The sequence below is a fragment of the Mesoplodon mirus genome, assembly GCF_964341445.2.
Source record: "Mesoplodon mirus genome assembly, chromosome: 1".
NCBI classification, from domain to species: domain Eukaryota; kingdom Metazoa; phylum Chordata; class Mammalia; order Artiodactyla; family Ziphiidae; genus Mesoplodon; species Mesoplodon mirus.
The window spans coordinates 1,362,043-1,377,591 of NC_138976.1; the positions used below are offsets into that span (position 1 = coordinate 1,362,043).

The following is a 15,549-nucleotide window of genomic DNA, read 5'->3' on the forward strand; positions in this document are numbered from 1 at the left end:
CGACGTGGCCTTAGAGCCATGGGGGTTCATCGGTCTGTAATGGGGCTGAAAGCCTCGTAAGGATAGAATGTGATACTCCTTTTGAGGCTGCCTGTAGCTTCAGGACCCGTTCCAGTGGACCCTCGTTCTTTTGCTTCCCTGAGATGGTGTCTGAAACGGGACCCGAGATTGTGGGGTCGTGGCACCTATGCAAGTGAGACCTCGGGAAGCAGATGACAGAGTCCTCACGAGTCACTGCAGGACCCGGGCGTGGCCCGCTGATGGTGGGCCATCTCCTGAGCCGGGCCGGGGCAGTCTGTCTTAGGAGTGTGGCCGTGGATTTCATTTTCTTTTTATTGTTTCGCATGAAGGAAGCCCCGTGTCTGGGGCTCATCTGGAGAGCACCGCCTGTACCGTGAGAATTCATGCCGGTTGCTTGATGAGTTGGCTCTTGGCATCTAACGGAGGCATCCTTCTTTCAACAGGACATGTACGGCCTCTATGAGCCCAGATACAGGCCCTACGATGGTGCAGCCGCTGCCTTCGCAGAGAGCTACCGCTACCCTGAGCTCGAGCGGCCCAGCTCCCGGGCGAGTCACTGCTCGGACCGGCCAGCTGCCAGGTGATTGACGTGTGTGTTGCCGGCTGTGGTAGTAACTTAGTGATGTGAAAAAGACCGTGTTTGTAAAGAATTCCACGGACCTGTTTAACGTGTGTTTACGTTCCGTGGGTGTGGACGGATTGTAGGAGGCATCTTTAAATCGAACTAAGCGCGCTGCTGCGCGGTCACGGGTGTGTCGTCAGATGGTCTCTGGTCAGACCCGACCCTGTGCAGGGCCACCAGGAAGCCGCCCCTGCCCTCGTGTGGGGCTCCTCCCGGCCCGGGCCGTGGTGCCGTTGCCGAGGGATGCACACGCGGGTGCCGAGGCAGCTTTTCCCCCGTGCAGGTCCTTCGCCGCCTCTGGTGACGGGGTGCCCTGACTCCCGGGCCAGGCAGGTGTGGGCCGGAACACGGAGTGGCCCGTTGGCAGCGGCCGCCGCAAGCCCGGGCTCCCCCGCCCGGCACTGCCCCCCGGGCCGCGAGGCCCCCAGCCGCTCCCTCCCACTTCCCTCTCCCCTGACAGAGCTCCTCTCAGTTCTGTGATCACAGGTGAGGCATTTCAAGAGAGCCTAAAAGCTTAGGCTGGCCACAGTCCTCCCCCAGGGGCGTCGGGGGCTCGGCAGGAAGCGCAGGGCTGCAGAGCCCGCGCCCCGGGCCCCCGTCTCACCGGCCGGGTTCGCCGTGAGGGTGCGAGACTCCTTCGGCTCGTGATAGAGTCTGGGCGCGGGTGAAGACTGCATCCACGCGCCGCCTTGCAAAGTCGGGGCTGCTTGCGGTGCTTCCCGCGTCTTCAGCAGCTCACCTGGAGACGAGGCCCTGCCTCTGTGAGCCGGCCCCCCTCCCTCGCTGGGAGGGACGCGCTGAGCCGCTGGGCCCGGCGCTCTGGGAGGTGAGACTGGAGTCCCAGTGGGCGTCCTGATTTGGGGAGAGCGGCGGGCAGGTGTTTTCTAGAAGCCCTGAGAGGCGGGGGAGGGGGAGGCAGGGGCCGGGGCGCGCCTTGCTCTGCCGCTTGTCGCCTGCAGGCCGGTCGGGTTACCTGGCAGGGCTTGTCGCCGTGTCCTCACCGCTCACTCGTGGAGGGAGGGCAGCCTCTCCCCTCTCCTGCCCTGTGCGTGTGCGCACACGCGTGTGCAGGCCTGCGTGTTGGTGCTGAGCATCAGCGTGTTGTGCTTGTGCCTGGTGTGGTCACATCGCACAGGAGGGGAGAACGAGCCTCGGGTCTCTGCGGTGGAGTCTTTCCTGGCGGGTGACTGGGGCTGGAGAGGGCAGCGGGGTGGGCGTGCTCTGGCTCTGCCCTTGGTCAGGGCACTTTTCTGGAGCCCCCCCCGGTGGTGGGTGCACTGGAGTGCTCCCCCCAGGGCCCCCGCCCAGCGGGTGCTGTCCCTGTGGCAGGTGGGGGGGCCGGACACTCCTCAGGGGCAGCTGCAGCCCCAGGAGTGAGCCATTCCCCAGGGGTACACGGAGTCACAGTTCAGAAATTGAAAGTGCCATCAAGTCCTTCCAAGAATCTTGCTGCCCTGGAAGGCCTGATACCTGCCTGTCCTGCTTAGGGTCGTCAGCACAGCTGGGCCTGTGAAGCCAGCCTTGGTCTGGCCCGTGTTGTGAGTCCCGGGCAGTCAGCTGGAAGGGCGCAAGGGCCCTTTTCCCCACTCAGGACACACGGGTTGCGGTCTGTGTAGAGGGTGTTACAGTCGGCGCTAGCTTGGTTTTGAAAGCTCAGTGCTTTTCGCTTCTGCTAAGCGTGATATCAGAAACGTGAGACCCTGCTTTTAAGCATTGGCTTTATAGCATGCAGCACTGAGCACGCGGGAAGGGTTAGTTATTTTATGCTGAACAGCACTTCAATAGTTACTTCAACAGATAAATGTTACTTTGCTGTATGGTAGGGAATCCTGTAATCTTATCGTTGTTACTGGTTCGGATCTCCTGATTAGAATTTTTTCACAACCAAGGTGCTCTGATGAATGCCTGTTGCTCTGGGTGTAATTTGTGTCCCACTTTAAGAAACAGGTAATTTTTTTTTCAACAGCACTATGTGTTTTTTTCAGGCAACGGTATCCTGAAGGTTACTATAATTCCAAGAGTGGATGGAGCAGTCAGAGTGACTACTATGCAAATTATTATTCCAGCCAGTACGATTATGGAGGTATGTTCAGGCGTTTTCATCGGTCGACGGCCAGCAGACGCGTGTTCAGACCGTTCGTCCAGCCGGGTGCAGAGTGGCGCGCTGTGGGATTTCTTAGGAAACCTTCCCTTTTAGTAGTCTTAACGATCTTAGCTAAGAGCCAAAGTAATTGAAAGTAGTCTGCATCTAGAAATAATTACATTGCTATTTTTCATTAAGAAATTATATCTTAATTGTAACGTTGTATAACGTATTAGTAGTTTTCTTTGATTTCCCAGCAAAGCATAATTATCAGTAGTTCAAGAGTATGTGACATCCATTTGTGGCTGTTTAAATTGATTAAAATCAGTAAAATGAGGGACCGGCTGCTCACTGCAATGGCCACGTGTGACGTGCTCCACATGTGGCCAGAGCCCCCGCATCACACAGGGCAGACGCAGGACGTTCCGGGTGCCACCGCTGTCTGGCAGTGTGTGCGTCTTGGCATGTGTCCCCTGAGCCGCCCTGCTGGTCCCCCTGCCAGGCTGTGGCCCTCACTGTCCCAACATGGCTACCCGCTTCTGCGTCTCCCGGGGCTCTTCCTCCACTTTTGTATTTGCACTGCTTCGTGCATAATTCTGCACATGCTTGCTCAAAGTGGTGTATCTGGTTTGCTTATAATGTTAATATGCTTTTTTTTTTCTGCATTTGCTTTATTTATTATTTATTTGGGGCTGCATTGGGTCTTTGTTGTTGCCCGCGGGCTTTCTCTAGTTGCGGTGCGCGGGCTTCTCATCGCGGTGGCTTCTCTTGTTGCGGAGCATGGGCTCTAGGCGTGTGGGCTTCAGTAGTTGTGGCGCGTGGGTTTCATTAGTTGCGGCACGTGGGCTCAGTAGTTGTGGTGCGCGGCCTTCAGTAGTTGTGGCTCGCGGGCTCTAGAGCGCAGCCTCAGTAGTTGTGGCGCACGGGCTTAGTTGCTCCGCGGCATGTGGGATCTTCCCGAACCAGGGCTCAAACCCGTGTCCCCTGCATTGGCAGGCGGATTCTTAACCACTGCGCCACCAGGGAAGTCCCTTAATGTGCTTTTTTAAAGTAATCTAGTTTTCAGAGTATTTTTTAAATTTTGTTTATTTTTTATTCAAGTACAGCTGTTTTACAAGGTTGTGCTAATCTCTGCTGTACAGCAAAGTGACTCAGTTATGCACACACATATACATTCTGTTTTCGTATTCTTTTCCATTATGGTTTATCCCAGGAGATTGGATATGGTTCCCTGTGCTCTACAGTAGAACCTTGTTGTTTATCCGTTGAGAGTATTTCCTAAAGCTCTTTGGATCACATTAGAGAAAAGAGATATGAATAAAAAAATTTTCTTTTATTCTTTTTAATCACGTGTGTTGAGAGAAAAACTGTCAGTGGCCGTTAGGTATCACAGTACAGGCGAGACACGGCCGGGTCCTCTGGTGTCTCACAGTTAACGTTCCCTGGGGTTGTGCTGATTTTCGGGAGGAAAGTTTGGTTGCTCTCTGAGGCTGAAAGCATTCTTCAGTCCTGGGGTGGCCTGGTTTTGTGACGGCCAGAGGGGTGTCTTTGGCACATTGTACTGACCCATTAATCTCTCGCCTGCAGATCCAGGTCACTGGGATCGGTACCACTATGGTTCTCGGTCCAGGGACCCCCGCACCTACGACCGGAGGTGTTGGTATGATGCTGAGTACGATCCGTATAGGAAGGAAAGCTATGCTTATGAGGACAGGTTGGTAGAATAGATTTTGATAAGGAGGCAGCTGCGCTTCTGCATCTGTGCCCTTGGGTCTTTGTAATTCACTCGAGCTACAGTTGTGTCTGGCTTCCCGGGGAGCGGTCACTGTTGGGAGGAACAGGATGGACTGACCCTCCCAGTGGCTCTTTCTTTGGGCTCTTGGAGGAGAACCGGCCTCGGAACCGGCACCGCGAGTCAGTTCATCCTCCTCTTCTCGGGTCCGTGAGAGGGGTGACCACCTCAGACGGACCCCCAGCCTGCCTCTCTAACTCTAAGACAGGGTCTGAACTTGGCCTTGGGATGCAGCGACTGCACTCGAGGGTGGGCTCTGGTGAGCGCTGTCCTTAGGATCAGGACTCGGGGCGAGGGGACCTGGAGGGGCTCGTTGCCGTGTGGCACGGGAGCATAGGCCCTGGAGGTGCTCTCCCCGAGCCCCGGCCTCTGCCCCACTGCTTCCCCAGGCCTGAGAAATACGACGACCGCTGGAGGTATGACCCCCGCTTCACCGGGAGTTTTGACGACGAGCCTGAGCCCCACAGGGACCCTTACGGGGAGGAGGTGGACCGGCGGAGCGAGCACAGCGAGCGCTCAGCGCGGAGCCTACACAGCAGCTTCAGCTCCCACTCCCACCAGGTGGGCGGGCGGGGGGGCGGGCCGGGCCCCAGGGTTCTGGTGGCCGCCTGGGGTCCCGCCGCAGGCGTGGCAAAGAGACTTCACCTGTTTGCTCTCTGCTTTCTAAGAGCCAGGTGTACAGAGGTCATAGCGTGACTGCTGGGCCCTACGAGGCGCCCCCTCCACCGGGCTCCTTCCATGGCGATTATGCCTACGGCCCCTACGGCGGCGATTTCCACGGCACCCTGGGCTTCCCGGAGTACAGCTACCCTGCTGAGGCCAGCTGGCCCTCCGCGGAGCAAGGTGTGTGTGGCGAGGCCCTGCGTGCCCACAGGGGCAGAGGGAGGCCGAGGCACACCTTGGGGCGGTGTCCCGAGCCTGGGATGGGCAAGAGGGACTGAGTCGTCACCGGGATGGGAATTGGCGATGGCCTGGCCTGGGCATCCCTGCCGAGCAAGGGCACTATGCCACCACGTGCCTGTCCTGAGGGGCAGCGCTCGCCACGCTGGGCTGCTGGTGCCCCTTGGGCTGCAGTTTGGCTCACAGGCCTGGGAGCTGCCCGGCCTGTCCATCGTGTCCACTTCAGTGTGGCTCTGACTTCAGGCTCCCCTGCCACGTTCTTGGGCAGGGCCTCAGTGTAACCCCAGTGCCGACCACACGGGTTCATGGATCTTGGAGGGAAACTTGAAAAACTCCAGTTCATACACTTATCACACAGGCCACATTCTCAATTCGCCTTTGAGATATTTGATCAAATGCTGTTTCTTGGAAAACTACACAAGTATGTCAAGTTTTAGAACATGACAGTATAAAATATAAAATGATGGACTTTCTTACAGCGTTATTTGATTAAACATGTCACCTCCTGTCTGGCTTGAGGCCTTTCACTCTTGGTCGTTTTCCCTGCCACTCCCTCTGATGCTTGTGGTCTGAGGGGCACTCAGGGTGCAGGGGCTGAGGGGCCACCTGAGCAGCAGGAAACACGAGCGCTGCTTTCTGTGAACAGTGCATCCTGGTGGCTTTTAAAGGAGCGTTTTCCTTTTAGAGGAGAGTATTCTCACTTTGAACGATTAGAATGTTTTTCTGACGTATGTTTAAGTTCTGTTTTTTAATAGGATATTTAACAATTTAACAATTACTAACTACAGTTGAAAGTCAGTTCATCTTGATAATCTGTGATTCCAGCTGCATGGGCATCTTAAAAATCTCAGCTGTTGATTTAGTTCAGAAGCATTAAAAAGTGACACACTGGTTGTTTCTTTCTCATTTTATTTAAACGTAGCTCCATCGAGACCAACTTCTCCTGAGAAATTCTCAGTGCCTCATGTCTGTGCCAGGTTTGGTCCTGGGGGTCAGCTCATCAAAGTGATTCCAAATCTGCCTTCAGAAGGGCAGCCTGCGTTGGTTGAAATTCACAGCATGGAGGTAATTCCACAGGGAGAAGTCGCGCGTCGCCCTTCAGGTTGCATGTGCTTTGCAGTTTGTCATCTTCAACTTGTGTGCTGTTGTCTGAAAAAACAAGCTTAGGAAATGTTTATTTACGTGAATCTTCAATTTGTAGATTGTTACAATTCTGCTTGATCATCTTTTTCCTCCCGGAAGTCAGCATTTTAAGAATCTGCTCTGGGTGTTGTGTTAGACTTGGTTTTATTGTATGTTCATTTTCTATCTTTATTTGAATTTTTGATTTTGGAGTGAGGACCCTGTCTGTGCTCATTTTACTGGTGATTCTGGAGAGTGGGCAGAGGTGCCTCCTGATCTCGGGGGGCTGGTGCAGGGTGCCCTGCTCCGTGCCCTGGCAGGCCTTTTCCATCGTGTGTATCCAGGCCCCGCCTCAGAGTCTGGGGGGGCGGGTCTCTCTGCTTAAACAAAGTTTGAAAGTCACCGTTGCGGAACAAGATGCCCATACTCTGTGATGGAGGCTTTGCCTCCCGACTTGGAGGGACAGGCCGTCCTGAGGATGGTGTCCGTTCCTCTGTCTGCCGATGTAGCCAGGCCGGGCGTTGACCTGCCTGCCCCCGTCAACAGCTCTCTCTCTCTCCCCTCTCCTGTCCCCACCTCAGACCTTGCTGCAACACACGCCAGAGCAGGAGGAGATGCGGGCATTCCCGGGGCCTCTTGGCAAGTACGTGCCCCACGAGAGCGTCCGCGGTGCCCTTCGGCCGGCGGTGCCGAGCACGGCCTCGCAGATGCAGTGGCCGCTGTTCACCGAGTGTGTGTTCTTTTTGCAGAGATGACACCCATAAAGTGGATGTTATTAATTTTGCACAGAGCAAAGCTACAAAATGTTTACAGAATGAAAATTTAATTGACAAAGAGTCCGCAAGTCTTCTTTGGAGCTTTATTGTTCTGTTATGCAGACAGAATGGGGTATGTGTCTCCTTCCTTGTAGAACTGCTCTTCTCGTAGGCCTCTAGTCCCGGGAGTCCTCAGCACCCCCGAGGAGGATTAGGCAGGATTTCTGTGCCAGGCTGTACTGTCCAGGGGCTCCCCCAGGACCAGTGTCTCGGTGGTGATTTGGGGATGCGGGAGCCAAGCAGGGTGCATGGTTTGGGGTGAAGGGTGGTTTGGGCTCCCCGTCGTCGGCCCGTCCGGTGCGTGCGGTCTGCCTGCCTCGCTCCCGGCCGAGTCGGGGGCGGCTCTGTGCCGATGCGGTCAAAGTCGCTCGCCTGCGGAGGCCCTTTCTGGGCCTCCCCCGACCAGGACCGGGGCTGTTCTGTCACTCCTGCAGGAGGGTGCTGTTTGTGGTTAAGCCTGACTCCCTTCCTGCCCCTGCTGCCCCTTGCAGACTGTGGTGGGCACAGACATCGCGGAACTCTTGTTACAAGACCACCGAACCGTGTGGCTTCCTGGGAAGTCACCCAGTGAGGCCAACCTGATCGATTTCACTCATGAGCCTGCGGAGCAAGTGGAGGAGGAGTCGGGGGAAGCCCAGCTCTCATTTCTCACCGACAGTCAGGCCACCACCACCCTCGAGAAGGACACGGAGCGGTTCCGAGAGCTGCTGCTCTACGGCCGGAAGAAGGTGCGTGGCTCGGGCGCGGGGCGGGGGCAGGGCCTGCTCGCGGGGCGCCAGCGTCTGGAGCGGAACGCACTGCCGGGGTCTCGTTCTGCAAAGACTGTGGCACCTCATGTGTCGTGTCTCTGAAGGTGAGAACAGTGGCTGCTCCAGCGCTGCTGGAGTCAGAGACGTGCAGGTTCCGTCTCTCGTCATCTGACAGACACGTGGAGTGAGCTCAGGCTGCACCCCTGCCGTGTGCGGTGTGTCTCGGGGCAAACACGTGCGCGACACAGAGGCAGCGCGTTCTCACGCAGCTAGGGTGAGCTCACCGTGCCCCCGTGAGTGGGTGCCGGGCACAGCCCGGGCCCGGGCAGGGAGCTCCTTGGGGACACGCCCGGGGTTTGCTCCGTGGGGCACCTGGTGATGCAGCCGGGCGCGGGGGGTGCACAGTTGGAGCGCCTGCTGGGCTCTGGCAGCGGGGGTCTGGCGGGCCCAGATTTCTTGGCACTTTTATGTCATGATAGACTCAGAAAATTCGTATTTGGTGGGTAAATGATCTTAATGTGGTCATTTTACAGCTAGTTGAAATCTTCTGATCTGTTACATTTAATTACCATTTCTCTGTTGCAACATTTCTGCTTACTGGTCAGAAGTTTTCTAAGTTGTGGCCCAGATCATTTTGGATACAGGGAGGCTGAAGTAACTAAGGCCCTGTTGGTGCTGAGCACAGGCCCTCGGGGCCCAGGGCTCATTCGGGGCCTGGGGAGTTCACGTCCCCCTGGCCTTTCTCGTGGCGGAGACGACAGGTGGGAGAAGGCGGTGCTACTTCTCCGTTGTCCCTGGTTCTGACGGTGTGCTTGTCCTCTGTGCTGGTGATGAAAGCGGGGTACCTACACGGAGACCTCCTCCCGCAGGGACTCCGCCGCCAGCGAACACGGTGAAGCTCGCCCGCTCTTGGTGTTTGAACTGGGACGTGTGTGTCGGAGCCTTTGATCCGTTTGCGGTTTCACCTGCAGTCGAGCCCCCTCCTCCTTGGTGGCCGCGCGCGTGACGACACACATTCCGTCGCTCCCGCTGTTCTCGGGGTTCAGAGAACCTCTCGATGCTTTGCAGGATGCTCTGGAGTCCGCGATGAAGAACGGCTTGTGGGGTCACGCCCTGTTACTTGCCAGCAAGATGGACAGCCGGACGCACGCCAGAGTCATGACCAGGTGAGGAGTCCGGCCGTGGGGACCGTCTCCGGGCGTGCCTGCAGGCGGGGGTCCGGGCCTCATCAGCTTTGGGAAGCCCCCGGTCCCCATACTCTTGTCAGAGGAAGCTGGGGAGTCCCGTCTGCCGCCCGTGGCTGTGGGCTTGCTGGCCCCTCTTCCTCGGGTTGTGCTGCTAAAGGATTTAAGGTTTTTTTGTTAATTTCAGGCTTTTTAATTCTATAAAATCTCAGCAGGGAATTCCCCGGCAGTCCAGTGGTCAGGACTGTGCGCTTCCACTGCCAGGGGCCCCGGTTCAATCCCTGGTCCGGGAACTAAGACCCCGCATGCCGCACAGTGTGACCCCCCAAAAAAAAAAAAAAATCTCAGTGAATTCCGTCGTCTGCATCCTTTACAGCCTTTTAAAGACATTGCAGTGTGTACACTTGGCCCAGGTCAAGCGTCAAGCCAGTCACCAAAGCGTCTGAGATGAGACCAGACTAGTTTTTCGTGTCCTGTTTACTGAACCAGGCTGAGTCAGGGCTTCTCTGTTCGCGTCTGCCCAGGTTCGCCAACAGCCTTCCGATCAACGACCCTCTGCAGACGGTCTACCAGCTGATGTCCGGGCGGATGCCAGCCGCGTCCACGGTCAGTACGGGGGTCCTCACGGCAGCCTCCGCAGCTCAGCCGTCTGTTCAGAGCCCGCTCCCAGGAGGGCTCGCCTCCCAGGCCACAAGGCCAGCGTTTCCATCCTGCTCCTGGAGCTTGAGCACTGCAGAGTTAAGATAGCAGTGTGTTCCAAGGATGAGGGTTTTCTGCTTGTCTGTGGTTTCAGTGTTGTGGAGATGAGAAGTGGGGAGACTGGCGGCCGCACCTGGCCATGGTTTTGTCCAACCTGAACAACAACGTGGACGTGGAAGCCCGGGCGATGGCCACGATGGGGGACACTCTGGGTAGGTCAGACGCCGACATAGAAGGCAGGCCTGGGGCTGCCGTCAGATGCTCAGGAACCAGAGACTGTCCCTCCGTCTGGGGTCTCTCTGGGGTCTCTGTGAGCGCTCTGATCTCTGGGAGACCCTGTGACCGAGGCCTGCCTGCTTTACGTACCTTCAGCCTCGAGGGGACTCCTTGACGCTGCGCACTTCTGCTACCTCGTGGCCCAGGTTGGATTTGGGGTTTATACCAAGAAAACCACAAAACTTGTCTTAATTGGATCAAACCACAGGTGAGGAATTGCATAGGTATAGTGGCATCCGTTTCCCTTAGAAAGGAAAAGCCCCTCCCATGGCTAACCCAGACGGGCGCGTGGAGCGCTGGTGCTTCGGTGACCCGCTCAAATGTGACAGCCGCCCGTGTCCTCCACAGTTTGCCATTTTTAAAGTTCGCGACCAACGAAGCTATTCAGAGGACAGAAGCCTATGAGTACGCTCAGTCCCTGGGGCCGCAGACCTGCTCCTTACCCAGCTTCCAGGTGGGTGGGGCCCCACGGCTCCAGCTCTGACGGGGGGCTGGACGGAGTGGGTGCTGACAAGACCGCAGTCGTTTAGGGGTTTTATTCAAAAAACGTAAAGAACAATGAAGTGTTTTCGGAAATCTCGTGGAGATGTTTGATCTGTAACGTTCGAGAATTAAAGCTTGCTGAATTGAGAATTTTGTTAGCATTTTGGTTCTGAATGTTTTAAGTACTAAAAACTTCTAGTGTTTGGTTTCAAGTACTTTTCTATCAGCTGTGGACCACGTTTTGGGAGGGTGGTATCTGACCGGGACCGTGAGTGTGTGTCTGAAACGGGACGGAGCGTCGGTGCCAGCAGAGCAGGGTGACCGCGCTGGCGGCTCCCGAGAGGCGGTCATCGCGGGGCGCGTGCGCGTGGTGGCGCCTCGTGGTCGCTCCGTGGTCACTCGGTGGTCGAGAGCCCCGACGGCTCTGTTAAGGGTGTTGAGGAGAGAACGTGAGTTTCTCAGAAGCTTAGTCGTTTACTCTGATGTGCAATAGCTCAGGGAGCGGGCCCAGCTCTGCTGTGGGCAGGTGCTGGGGACGCACGGCGGGGGATGCAGACGTCCGGGGGGCGCCGGCCTGCGGGAGGGCACGGAGCGCCGCTCAGCTCACCGCCCGTCCGTCCCAGGTGTTCAAGTTCATCTACTGCTGCCGTCTGGCTGAGACGGGGCTAGCCACGCAGGCCTTCCACTACTGCGAGGTGATTGCAAAGAGCGTCCTGGCGCAGCCCCACCGACACTCCCCGGTGCTGCTCAGCCAGCTGGTTCAGGTAACGTCTTCCTCGATGTCGCTGCCCTGCGCGGCCCGGGGCGCCACATGGGGCCACGTGGTCACGCAGTGCTCGTGACCGGAGGGCGCTCGGGACTGCCTGCTCGGCCGAGTTAAGCTCCTGCGTGTTCTCGGGCAGGTAGTTGGTGTTTTGCAGTGCAGCACAGGAGCCCTTGGGGCGTCTCGTGCAGAGGCGTGGCGGTGAGCCTGGGCGTGAGGAGGACCCTGCCTGCAGGAGGCTCGTGTCTCGAGGCGTCCTCGCCTCGCGCTTAGCGCTGTGAGGTTCCAGGGGCCGCAGCGTGAGGTGGGTCCCGGCTGTGGCCCCGCGGCCCCAGGCTCTTGCTCCAGAAGACGGAGACCGCGTGACCCCCCACCCCCTGGCGCCCGGCACTTGGGGGGCCGTGTCAGGGCGCTCCTCTCCTGGAGCTTCGTTTGTGGAATGTGTTCATGTGATACCAAAATGGTTTTATCACGGGAACTTCGGGACACCTGCAGAAACAGGGTGATTCAAGAACCCTGTTTCCATCTGGCAGCTTCAGCAGTTGACGCGAGGTCAGGCGTGTTTGGCCCGTGCCCGCCTGCTACCCCCCAGAGCGTGAGCGTTGCCAGGGCGGTGGGCATCTCGGTGAGTGGAGCTGAGCAGAGGCGGGCTCAGCTCCCGCGGGTCCGGATGCTGCGGGCTCGGCGGGCCGGCGCAGTGGGCGCTCACGCTCCAGGCGGTCCGGGACGGGCCGCGTGAGCCCGCCTCAGGAAGGTTCCTGCAGCGGACGAGGGCTGCGTCTCTGACGTTGCAGGCGCGCTTGCTCCACATCCCAGTGGGTTTGAAGGCACGGTTTGGCCGCTGTCACCTGTGGGAACAGGGTCTTCACGTGCGTGTGTTTCCAGGTCGCCTCCCAGCTGCGCCTCTTTGACCCTCAGCTGAAGGAGAAGCCGGAGGAGGAGGCCACCACGGAGCCTGCCTGGCTGGTCCAGTTGCAGCTCATGGAGAAACAGGTCAAGGTGCGCTGGGGTCTAGTCGAGGGGCCCGACGGGGAGCTGTGTTCACGCTGAAGGGGGCGGTGTGAGCAGCGCAGCTCTAGCGGCACCCGGTGTCCGGGAGGGGAAGGTGCTCTTGGAGCCCAGCGGGTCCGTGGGGTCGGCGGCCGGCGTGGAGACGCCTGAGGTCCTTCTCCTTCAGGAGGGCACCGTGGCGTGGAGTCTGGACAGAGCCTTCCGCCCGCGCTGTCCCAGCTCGCCACGCTCCGAGGTGGGGGCCTGTGATGGCCCAGCACCCGCCCAGCCGGCGGGCCTAGGCACCGACAACGTGCTGCTGGCACCGCCTGTGCCCGGCGCTGACCACTTGGGCCAGGACGTGCGGCTGCTGCCCTCAGGTGAGCCCGCGCCGCCCTGGGCACCTGCTTCTGAACGTGGAGCGTCCCTGTCTTGCTGCCCAGAGAGTCGGGCCGTCTGTCCCGCCACCTCGGCCCTCTGCTTTCTCTTTGTCCCCCCTCCCTTGGTGAGCCCACTGGGTCTCACAGCCTTAAAGGTCTGGCTGAGTGGGCGGGTGGTGCAGGAGGTGGGGCGGGGGGGACTCAGTGAAGGCAGAGCCGGCCCTGGGCCAGGCAGCTGCTTGCTGGGCTGTGTCGGGGTCGTGCTGCGGCTTAGAGCCCACGCCCCATGCTGTGCTGAGTGAGGTCCTCCCCTCGGCCCTGAAAAATGTGTGTCCCGCTTCCCTAAACCAGTGACAGCCCGGCAGCTTCAGCCTTTGTGCTTGGACGGTTGGTTCCTTGGCCCTCGATGAAGGAAACGCGCCCTGCGGAAGTCACTGGAGTGAGCACGTAACCTCAGGCTTTCTCTTCTCTGCCGTCTCCCCGCAGCTCCACTGACGCTCCCTGATGGTCAGCCGGCCTTCCCCGCCAGGGTGCTGATGTTCCCAGTGCCACCACCCGTGGGCTCTGTCGAGCTGGGGCCTGGCTCTGGACCCCCAGGGGCTTCACTTGGCTTTCCAGAGCCCTCTGTGCCTGATCCTGTGGCTCCGTACCCAGGGCCTGGCCTGCCATCTGGCACACCATCTCTCCAAGAGACTGAACATCTGCTCCCGGAGGCCAGGAGCCAGGACGCAGGTGGGTCTGCGAGGTGCCGTCTGGAGAGCAGAGTGAACTTGGCTTTGGCGTTGAAGGGGCTAACTGGTAGGAGAGGCTTAAGTTGTTCACACTTGGAGCAAAGCACGTTCCTTAGTGTGTGCCGAAAGTTCTAGAAGCTGATAGAAGATGGGTGACTTGACCTTTTGTTGGGATGTGAGGTGGGAGTGGGTGTCCAGGGCGTGGCCAGGGGGCGCCCACCTGCAGCCTTTGTGAACTCACTGGGGAGGCCGTGACCCTCCTTCTGGAGGGCGGTCTTGTCCCTGACCACCTGTCTACTTGGACGGCCTGGCTTGAAAAGAGAAACTATTTTCACGTATTGAGGAACATTCCATTCTTGGTTTGTGAAGCCCCCATCGGGAGGCGTGGCAGGAGGGGCTGCGCTGTCTCCAGCAGCGTCTCTCGGCCGCGCCTGCTCCCTCTGCTGTGGGCTTAGTGACGCCGCGGTCACAGGGGCTCTCGTTTCCCTTGACAGGAATGATGCCACGAGAGGCGCCCGGCAGAGACGCGCTGTCGGAGCTGGGAGAGGAGGATTTCGGCGGAAAATTTGCCAATGTGGTACTTTCTCACTTCTTTTTTGTTTTTTAAGCTAATTTTCATTAACCCCACTGAATAAGTACTCAAACTCTTTGTTCTTAAGTTGTAAGTAGAAAGATGATACTTAAAATTATCAGATTATCTTTTGAATCGTTTCTTAAAGAGAAAACGAATCCTTAAAATGTGAAGAGCTGATGAAATCGTTAATAGGGGAAAAGATAATTTAATAGTGTAAAAGTAGGTATTTTAAGGAGAAGAAATGCTCATCTACAATGAAACTACCTTGTCAATTTTAATTTTTCTAAAATGGAAAACTTCCCTGATTTCTGCATCTCTTTCTACAGTAGGATTCGTAAAATTTTCAGTGGTGTTCTTAAAATCAAGATTCATTTTATCAGACATGCTTGATATAAATACCACCTCGGTGTGCTGTGATCCCAGTGATGGGGGGTGGGAGGATAAACGCTTTTATATAAACTGCATTCTGGAAGCTTCTTTACAGATACCCTGCTCTTTTGGGGCATCCCATCAGCAGGCGATTGCTGTAGTGTAAACTCTCCTTACGTGTTCCACCGTTAAAATATTCTGTCCCTGTGAAAGTAAAAATGAGAGTTTAACTGTATTGAAAACAGAGTCTCAACCCTGGGATAAATATTTTTTAAAATGCTTCTGTCTTTTAAAATGCCCACTGCCACCCCCTCTAACCAGTCTTCTCCTCGGTGCACATACGTATCCCATCTCCTCCAGCCCAGCAACCCCATAGAATTCCCGAATCCACATCGTGGGTGCCGTGACGCTCCTAGAAAACGTTGCCCTTAAGCCCAGTCGGCCCCGGGGAAGCGGGGCCGCTCTCACCAGCCCCTCCTTGCCTGGCTCTGCTCACCGTAGTGACGTAGCCTCTCGGTGAAGCCTTAAGAGCTCCTGGGGAGGTGCCCCCGGTGAGCCTGCTCCGTGTTACCTTGGGACAGGGCTCCTCAAGGACGTCCCAGGGCTCCGAGTCGTCTCCGGGCTGGGGGAGCTCTGGCTCAGGGGCCCTGCAGCCGCCTCCGCCTCTGCCTCTGACGCCCACGCCCGAGGTGAAGAGACCTGTCCAGGCAGCCAAGAAAGAGAACAAGGAGCCTAAGAAGGTGACTCACAGCCCCGAGCTGGGTGGGGCCGGGGGCTGGGCAGGGGCTCGGCTCCCCCGTCCTCACGCTGAGGCGAGGAGAAGGAATGTGTTTCTGTTTAAATCAAGCCAAGCGTGTTCTTGAGGGGCAGTAAGCGTGTGGTGAAGCGCGAGTGTTTCTGTGTCCGTGTCCACGTGTAAGCCCGCCGCTCAGAGCTGGAGCCGTGCCTGCCTTTTCTGTGTCCGTGTCCACGTGTAAGCCCGCCGCTCAGAGCTGG

The 15,549-nt window shown here is 57.5% G+C and overlaps 1 protein-coding gene across 5 annotated transcripts in view; it reads left to right on the forward strand.

Moving 5' to 3' along the window:
• The window catches only part of SEC16A (SEC16 homolog A, endoplasmic reticulum export factor), a 34,701-nt gene that overhangs the window by 11,408 nt on the left and 7,744 nt on the right, over positions 1–15,549 (forward strand). For all 5 annotated transcript variants that reach the window (XR_014295622.1, XM_082639539.1, XM_082639538.1 and 2 more), the window contains exons 3-22: positions 465–601; positions 2,629–2,726; positions 4,314–4,440; positions 4,908–5,079; positions 5,187–5,361; positions 6,341–6,483; positions 7,122–7,183; positions 7,290–7,428; positions 7,847–8,083; positions 9,173–9,270; positions 9,813–9,894; positions 10,082–10,199; positions 10,360–10,471; positions 10,612–10,717; positions 11,370–11,510; positions 12,395–12,508; positions 12,687–12,879; positions 13,366–13,611; positions 14,105–14,187; positions 15,135–15,293. Coding sequence is in view for 4 of the 5 variants with exons in the window: in XM_082639539.1 (XP_082495665.1) it covers positions 465–601; positions 2,629–2,726; positions 4,314–4,440; positions 4,908–5,079; positions 5,187–5,361; positions 6,341–6,483; positions 7,122–7,183; positions 7,290–7,428; positions 7,847–8,083; positions 9,173–9,270; positions 9,813–9,894; positions 10,082–10,199; positions 10,360–10,471; positions 10,612–10,717; positions 11,370–11,510; positions 12,395–12,508; positions 12,687–12,879; positions 13,366–13,611; positions 14,105–14,187; positions 15,135–15,293 (2,742 nt within the window). In the remaining variant the exon portion in view is untranslated. The remainder of the gene's footprint in view (positions 1–464; positions 602–2,628; positions 2,727–4,313; positions 4,441–4,907; positions 5,080–5,186; positions 5,362–6,340; positions 6,484–7,121; positions 7,184–7,289; positions 7,429–7,846; positions 8,084–9,172; positions 9,271–9,812; positions 9,895–10,081; positions 10,200–10,359; positions 10,472–10,611; positions 10,718–11,369; positions 11,511–12,394; positions 12,509–12,686; positions 12,880–13,365; positions 13,612–14,104; positions 14,188–15,134; positions 15,294–15,549) is intronic.